This window comes from Nymphaea colorata, chromosome 2 (genome assembly GCF_008831285.2).
Source record: "Nymphaea colorata isolate Beijing-Zhang1983 chromosome 2, ASM883128v2, whole genome shotgun sequence".
In the NCBI taxonomy this organism is placed as follows: domain Eukaryota; kingdom Viridiplantae; phylum Streptophyta; class Magnoliopsida; order Nymphaeales; family Nymphaeaceae; genus Nymphaea; species Nymphaea colorata.
The window spans coordinates 33,380,354-33,389,264 of NC_045139.1; the positions used below are offsets into that span (position 1 = coordinate 33,380,354).

At 40.0% G+C, this 8,911-nt stretch overlaps 1 protein-coding gene across 1 annotated transcript; it reads left to right on the forward strand.

Annotated features, from left to right (window-relative positions):
• The first annotated feature begins 761 nt into the window (after positions 1-761).
• On the forward strand, positions 762-4,416 carry LOC116248180 (auxin transporter-like protein 3). Its single transcript, XM_031620827.2, has 7 exons — positions 762-1,136; positions 1,392-1,577; positions 1,717-1,829; positions 1,967-2,150; positions 2,238-2,335; positions 2,475-2,682; positions 3,503-4,416. Exons 1-7 carry the CDS (start codon positions 984-986, stop codon positions 4,043-4,045), a joined length of 1,485 nt encoding a protein of 494 aa, XP_031476687.1. The 5' UTR covers positions 762-983; the 3' UTR covers positions 4,046-4,416.
• The last annotated feature ends 4,495 nt before the right edge of the window (positions 4,417-8,911 follow it).

Genomic DNA, 8,911 nt, shown 5'->3' on the forward strand with positions numbered 1-8,911 from the left:
TTATTCCCACCAACGCCATTTCCGCCATGAGAACCATATTGCGTCTTCCCCATACCATCCTCGATCTCGGAACAGGGTTTCTCATGCCTGCCATCCGCGAGCCTTCCCTTCTGGTTTATTTCAATGTCGTGAAAATCGGCCACAATCCGCCTGAATTGCCGGATTCCCACCTGATCGGTGGCAAACCAATTCGATCGAGGATTAAAATCTGCACAAAGTAATGGAACTAATCGAGAATTCTAAGTGTGTCTTAACTGAGAGAGGTCGGGTCGACAAATGGTTGTGGATGTTATGGTTGAACTTCTACTCGGTTGCGCCATTGACGATCTCTTTTAAAAAGATTGGCCAGCTTACAAGATGATCAACCTACGTCTATCGAGAACTGTATTTTATACTTAGTACTCCATGCTACTTTGTTACAATGATATCAAATCTTGGCCCTGTGTTTCCGGCGACGTGAGGGGGACCAACTAAGTCACATTAAAACCTGTATGTGCATCATTATATCTTGTTTGATCACTACTCTCCTCTTCATATAAAACTACTTTGTTTAACATTAAGAACATAACTTTGAGCTTTAGGTTTCCACTTATAAATTAAAGAAAAAAACTCCATATCCTTGTGTTCCACACTAAGACATTTGGGTGGGGCTTGTGAAATATTCACGACCAAAGTTGGGTTCAACTGTAACTCGGCACCAATTAAATAAAACCATCTTGGATTCCCCTTTTCATTTTTTAAATCAGAGGAGGGGAGGGTGATGGTGGGGCAACCCACTCGTGCGCTTCGAGTTCGAGCTTTCTCGCGTGAGAGAGAGAGCTTCGGAAAAGCGGTTTTGGGTGTGGCTGCCGGAACCGCGGATCGATCATTTTGACCCCTCTGCTCCTTCTATTTATATTACCAAACACCAACATCCTCCCACCAGTGCCTTCACAAATTCAAAGATCAAGACTCTCTCTCTCTCTAGATCTCTTCCTGGTGTCATGGCGACAGAGAAAGTGGAGACGGTGGTGGCGGGGAACTATGTGGAAATGGAAACCGAAGGTGAGCCGAAGACAGTAAAGACCAAGCTCTCCAAGTTATTCTGGCATGGCGGATCCGTCTACGACGCTTGGTTCAGCTGTGCTTCCAATCAGGTGCCCCACAATAAATCCTATCAGTCAGTAGTTCAGTATCCCCCTTCCATGTTCAACGACTGACTCTCGATTGATTGCTTGAGAGTTCAATACTGATACTCGATCTCTAGTATAAAGTTGCAGAAGTCTGCAATCTTCGTCCATTAGGATGGGCACTCGATGACCACTTCTCCTCCTTCGTTTGATGTTGCATTCACAACTCTCTCTTTCTCAGATGGTAATATGTTAATGGTAGGTTTATTTTTCTTTTCACAGGTCGCACAGGTGTTGCTTACGCTGCCATACTCTTTTTCTCAACTAGGAATGGTTTCAGGCATAATACTGCAGCTGTTTTATGGATTGATGGGTAGTTGGACGGCCTATCTTATCAGCATCCTCTATGTGGAGTATAGGACTAGGAAGGAGAGAGAGAAAGTCGACTTCAGAAATCACGTCATTCAGGTTTTTTGCCTGCAAATTAATTAACTTGCTTGTGGATCTTGTTGGTGGTGAAGGCGTGCTAAGAAGCCATTTTCCTGTGCTTCTTCATGTCCCAGAACAATGGAACCTAATGAGTTCTTTCTCTCGTTTTGATGGACAGTGGTTTGAAGTTCTTGATGGGCTTCTTGGGAAGCACTGGAGGAATGTTGGTCTCGCATTCAACTGTACTTTCCTTCTGTTTGGATCTGTCATCCAACTCATAGCATGTGCCAGGTGCTTTATTTCTTTCTTTCTTTCCTTTTCTGTGTCGTATCTTACGTTCCTTCTATCTCATCAACTCCGTCCTTATTCTACTCCCCAACACACAGTGAATTTTACTCTATTTACTTTATTGGGCTGATCAAACACAGTAACATTTACTACATAAACGACAACCTGGACAAGAGGACATGGACATACATTTTCGGCGCTTGCTGCGCCACTACAGTCTTTGTTCCTTCTTTCCATAACTACAGAATCTGGTCCTTCATTGGGCTAGTCATGACCACTTACACATCTTGGTACATGGCCATAGCTGCTCTGCTTCATGGGCAGGTAAACAATAGAAAGATTCTCAATACTTGATCATATTATAACAACATGGTGTTTGACTGTTGTTGTCTTTATTTACTCATTTGAAAGGTGGAAGGAGTCCAGCATTCAGGAGCAACAAAGCTAGTTCTCTATTTCACTGGGGCCACAAATATCTTGTACACATTTGGAGGGCATGCTGTGACTGTGTAAGGCCCCCACATCCTCAACATGAATCAGAAATACTTGTCTTTAGAAACTTAGATATATAATTATGAACTGCACCAGATATATTGGTGTTGCTTTGCTGTTGCTGGTTTGAATGCTTGGTTGGTGTGTTTGTTGCAGGGAAATAATGCACGCCATGTGGAAGCCTCAGAGGTTCAAGGCCATATATCTGCTGGCCACCTTATATGTGCTGACACTGACCATACCATCTGCAGTCTCTGTGTACTGGGCCTTCGGCGACATGCTTCTGAACCACTCCAATGCTTTCGCTTTGCTTCCAAAAACGGGCTTCAGGGACGCTGCTGTCATTCTGATGCTCATCCATCAGGTCTGCAACCGATGCCCATCTCCATTCTTCTCTTTCTTCCTTCTCCTGCCCTCTTCATTCTTTCTCTTCTCTTCTGTAAAAATGCTACGCACCTCCCGAGAAATTTAAAAATGGAACAAATTGTCGCTCTTTTCGACGCAGAATGTGCCGGTTCTGACTGATTCCTGTGGCTCCTTCGAGGCCAGAAAAGACGTTACGTTTTTCTTCCCAATGAGAGGAGGAGGTCCTCAAGTTTTTCCTTTTTCTTGAGTACCTCTCTCCTTTTCTACCATCTTAGCATGGTGGCCTAGGAATTGGTCTATGTTTGATCACATCCTCTTTTTTGGTTCCCTAAGAACGTCTCGGTTTTAGTTTGTTTACTGGACCATATAAGCACGCCTCACTGACAAGCCAACTAATTTTCTTGGTCCTTGAGTCCCTTTGCCTCTTCGTCAAGAGCATGCACCAACTTGAATTACTTGTTCACTGTTACTGGCAAACTATGAGCCCACCTTCTTTGGCATTAATGGGCATAAAACTTAGTCTGAGTTTAGCTCCGTTCAGATTAATTGCCAAACCTATGCTTCTTGCATTTGTTTCCATTATATACATATCCAACTTGGTTCGTGTTTATTGAGAGATTACCGAGCTGAGTGTTAGAAAGAGATTCGTATATTCAGCAGCCAGCTAGTTAGAAAGATGGATTGATCTTCTTAAAATAGAAGTAGAACAACTGAACAAGTTTGCAAGTGACTCTTCTACTGCTTTCAAGTATTACTGTTGCTTTATCTTTCTTGGGATTCTTTATGAGATTGAAGGACATTGGTAAACTTGATAACAGTTCATAACGTTCGGGTTCGCGTGCACGCCGTTGTATTTCGTATGGGAGAAGCTGATAGGAATGCATGAGACGAAGAGCATCTGCAAGCGGGCGGTGGCGAGGCTGCCAGTAGTCATCCCCATCTGGTTCCTGGCCATCATCTTCCCCTTCTTCGGCCCCATCAACTCCGCCGTCGGCTCCCTCCTCGTCTCCTTCACCGTCTACATCATTCCAGCCCTCGCCCACATGCTCACCTTCCGGACGGCCTCGGCCAGAGAGAACGCCGTGGAGAGGCCGCCGAGGTTCGCCGGCAGGTGGGTCGGCATGTTCGTCATCAACACCTTCGTCGTCGGGTGGGTGCTGGTCGTGGGGTTCGGCTTCGGCGGGTGGGCCAGCATGACCAACTTCGTGCACCAGATCAACACCTTCGGCCTCTTCACCAAGTGCTACCAGTGTCCTCCGCCCAAGCAGATCACCACGCCGCTGCCACTGCCGGCGGCCAACGCAACGACGTCGGCTCCTTCGCCGGCACCTTATCATCACCATCATCACAGACATCACTGACTGCAACCCCCATTTCCTTTTCCTCTGTTTCTACTTTTTCTTTTCTTTCTCTTTGGCTTGCTTTTTTCTGGTCATGGTAGAACCTGTCCCCCCGGCCGATCGGTGGAGGAAATGAAGGAAAACAAAAGGGCAATGATGGTGGTGATGATGAAAGAGGAAGAGGGAGCAGAGAGGGAAGAAAAGGAAGGGCATGACATCATACGAATGATTTTGTTAACTAAAAGGGGGATGTGATGTGATTATAAACTAGGTAGGACGGCCATGGCACTTCTCCTCCTCTTCTTCTTCTTCTCTCTTTTCTCTTTTTAGCGACAGTTTGTAAGAAGTTTGAATTTTATAAATTAGAATGAGGAACAGGCGTGTATTTATCCCTTCCGTCCTCTCTCTCTCTCTCTCTCTCTCTCTCTCTCTCTCTCTCTCTCTATATATATATATATATATATATATATATATATATATATATATATATATATATATATATATATATATATATATATATATATATAAACTGAAGTTCAAAGTGATTTATAACGGAAGAAGTGAACTGATGTACACTGACCTATAGTTGGGGTTTCCAAAAATGAGATGCAATCGATAACACTGCCCTTTCTTAGAAAACCGTAACTAAAACATATAAAGAGGAGTATTACCTCGATAGCAGAGCTCATCACTACTCTTATGAAAATTTGTGCACATCGGCCTGTAATTGTGTCCACCCACCAAAATGAAGTACAGCTTTCACTTGTCGACCACAGCATTCGTCCTCAATTGGTAAAATAATAATAAAATTTTATAAGAAAATTTCATATTTCAGATTTGTAAGTAAAATTTTTAACCTGTAGCATGGGTTTCAAATTCATGCTAGTGAGATATGGATTTCAAATTCATGCTACTTCCAAAATGCAGTTTATATATATATATATATATATATATATATATATATATATAGCAGCGAATTTGAAATCCAAGATAAAAAATGCAACTTTAATGACATTCAAGGAGTCCATTTCCCTTTTATCTTCAGCTTAAGTGAAGAGCATCATTAGTTCAAGCTCAATTTACCTACCATCTAATAAATATAGTGTATTGATAGAGATGCAGCCTAAAGAATATATTGCGGGGTAGGTTCTCCTAATTAGTTCTCTTATGAGGTTTCATGAAGTAGGTTTACCAACTGATATTCCTATGGGGCTCAAATTTGCTGCACAGAAAATTAAGGGGCTTGAATATATCAAAAACTTTTTATGAGATCTTTGGAATCTATTCTAGAATATAACTAGGGATGCCAATATATCTAATTTGAATAAGATATCGGACCGAATCGATCCGAAAAAATCGGATATGGAAAAAAAAATTAATATCCGATTACGAAATCAGATCGGATTCGGATTTGGATATACATAAATATCTGATTGGATTCGAAAGAGATTCATTTTTAGACAAATATCATGTATCTAATGTTATTAAATTTTGAAAATTGGCAAAATCCAGTTCAAATTTTGGATTTGGATTTGGATATAAATACAAAAATTGGATTCAGATCAGATTAGGATTGTAAAATCTGATTTTGGATTTGGATTCAGATATGACTTTTCTTTATTCGAATTCGAGTCTGAATTCAAATCCGAATATGTGAATATCCGAAAAAGCAGATACGATTTAAAGGATATATCTGATCTGAATTCAATCCGTTGACATCCCTAAATATGACCATGTGATCGCATTTATCATGACCTCGTAATATTTGTTACTCTAAAGGCGTTTGATGGTTTGAAATTTTGCTTCGATAATGAAAATTTCATAACCTTATGATGGTTTGAAATGTTGGTGGAGTATTACTTTAGCCTTAATGACTCAGGAACAGCTTATTGCTTTTGACCTGTTAGAACAAGCTTCATTTTCCCAATAATTGGACCCTCTTTCTTTCCCACTCAATTAGTGAAAAACAACTCTTAATTTATTTGAGGAATATTTACACTCCCATGATCCTGCTTGGGGACTTCAATTGCATCAGAGCTCGTAAGGAAAGAATGGGCAGCGTATGGAGCTTCTTTCAGGACGCCAATCAGCAGACAAAGAACCTTCGTTTCAATTGCAGCAAGTTATGAAACAAGAGAAACATGTACTTCTTAGACTGCAATAACACAGTATTTTCCAGTTAGTATGAAAAAGAAAAGAGCAAAGGACAATAACAAGTCTCTCGAGGTTGACAATATATATACATAGACGATTGTTTCGACAAAATTTTTTAAGATATAAACAACTACCTGCTGAACGCTTTATAATCAGGCAATCCGAGTTTCGTTTCTTGTATGTTCAATCATATACGCTTCACATCCATATGGTCGCCTCTGGGAAGAAATAAAAGACAAATTCACACACAAACATACACAATTCATGGAATATATATATATTATAATCGAGTTGGTGGCAAAAGAAAAGTGGGGTTGGCGCACAAGTTGGCAACTGTAAGTTCATGAATTCTCCGGCGTCAGAGTTGTTGATTTTAGCAAGCCATGTATGAATGGGACCGCAAATGCCCTTCACATAATCTACATATATATGCCAGACCATATTCTTTAGGTCTCTTTTATAATACATTGGCTTGCAAATTGGTAGAGTAGGTTATGTTATGTCCACTGCGTGACTTCTAGAAGGATGAACCCTCACAATGTTTCATGGCTTCTAATATATATATATATATATATTAACTGCCAGCAACAGGAATGTACCTAACTCTTACTTATTTTCAGGTGGTGAGCGGGAGAAAATCCCATCACCTAAATTAAAATTTAAGATACATCTTGCTTGCAGTGATAAATAAAATAGTTGAGAATCTAAGGTTCTTTCAAATGTGTCAATGATATGTTAACGTGACACATTATTTATTCAAACCAACTCCTCGAATCCTGCAAGCAAGAACTTGTAGATTATCTACCTCCAGGTTTATAACTAAATGGACTTAGAACCATAATGCGTAGGGATTCAGATACCGGATTTGGATCCAGTTATAACTACATTCGTGAGAATATTATGTATCAAATATGTAGTGGTCGCTAAGGCATGGGGAATATAAATTATTTGATGCACATATCCATGCCAAGAATATTTGCCACGATCCGTTGGATTTGGTCTGGACACGGCCATATCCTGATATCCAGATTCTGGATGCTGCTTAATTTGATTTACAAAGAGAAAAACGTACAAAACAAGAGTACTTTTCATTTGAAAGTTGATTTGATTCAAGCATGTCGCGTGGAATGAAATCACTTGAAAATAATTTTGTACCTACATGAAAATTTTAACAATATTACTATATTAAAAAGAAAAAAAAGCAATCTTTATATTGAGGAAGACATTGTTGGTAGGCAGGGGCGGAGATAAGGTAGGGCCGACTTGGGCTTTGGCCCCACCTCAAAAAATAAATTAAAAAGATTATATCTAAATTTTAGAAAATTTCACTTGTTTTATATCAAAATTTTAAAAAAATGATATTTTGGTCCTAGTCAAAATTTAAAAACTTTAATTTAACCCCCTCATGAAAAATTTCTGGCTTCGCTCCTATTGATAGGGCTGGGTGGGCATTGGGCCGAATGTGGCCGTCCCAAGGCTCATCAAAACTAGACTCGGGCAAACACAAAGCCCTTCTTAGCAGCCCACGTCTAGTCCACTTAATTATTGATCAGGTTGGGCAGGCTATCAACTTCATGTTCATTGAGTGCCCAGCCTGACGCTCGAGCTAGCTCGACATGACAAGGTTTTTTTTTTATTGGGAGCCAAAAATTTTGATGAAGGAGGCCAAATTAAAGTTTCAAATATCATTTTTTCAAAATTTTTATATAAGGCAAGTACAATTTTCTAAAATTTACATGTAACTTTTTTTTAACAAAAAATTGAGGTGAGGTCTGGGCCCATGCCGGCCCCCTGGCTCCATCCCTAGGGCCAGGTATCCTACTGCCCATCAGATACCCGGCCTCATGTCCACCCTTAATTGTCGCAAGTTGATAGAAATCGACATGGACATGCCAAAGAAGGTTGACCCAAGTTACTAATTGGTGCTTCTTAACTGACTAACAACTTCTGGCACTTTGTGCTTGACCAAGTGCCATGCACACAGAGTTCACGCGTATAGTGGGCCAGCAAATCCGACCCTTGATTCATGAATGGGCTTGAACCCATTTCTATGGCTGGAGGAGTGTGAAGCATGATCCTAATTGAGTATTGTACTATTTTAAAGAGGGATGACATCTTTTGTATTGTTTGAAATAGTGGAAGTTTAGTGTATAGCCATGGATGTAGAAAAACCTTCTCTCAAACCATGTAAATACCTGTGTGTTTTTGTATGTTTGCTTCCTCTGTTGTGAAAAAGAGGATTTGAGGCCCTTAAAAGATGCTTTCAAAAGCAAGAACACTATGTGTCATAAATATGCTTAAAAAATGAGGGTAAATTTGTTGGGCTCTAGAACTTATGTTTTATGAATATATTTCAATCTTTAGGACAGATTCATAATGTTTGAATGTTTGAAATTAAATACCCGAACATCAAAATGTTGGGTATTTAATATTTTGTTCCACCTTCCGTACGCCCTCATTTGTTTAAGTTCTTGTAATTTTTGTTCAGGGATTTTAATATCATTTTTGTTTGTGCATGAAACTTAAGTACCATATGTTCGTTCAAACAATAGTAAATTGAAACCAGTATATATATATATATATTATGGAAGAAAAGTATCGAGTGTCCCTTCAAATTTCTTGACGAATTCGAAGGGGTTCGATAGGGTTGAATATGTCAATAGCAATATTTGATGGGTTGGATATTAAAAGAGGATGCCTATAAAACGCCCCGCACCCTTCCTCACTCCTTCG

What these genes read in the sequence shown, in the direction of transcription:
- LOC116248180 (XM_031620827.2), top strand. Translation starts at nt 984, where the DNA reads ATGGCGACAGAGAAAGTGGAGACGGTGGTGGCGGGGAACTATGTGGAA. An exon ending in TCAGAAATCACGTCATTCAG is followed by an intron (nt 1,578 to 1,716) that starts GTTTTTTGCCTG and finishes TTTGATGGACAG; the next exon opens with TGGTTTGAAGTTCTTGATGG. An exon ending in GGAGGGCATGCTGTGACTGT is followed by an intron (nt 2,336 to 2,474) that starts GTAAGGCCCCCA and finishes TGTTTGTTGCAG; the next exon opens with GGAAATAATGCACGCCATGT.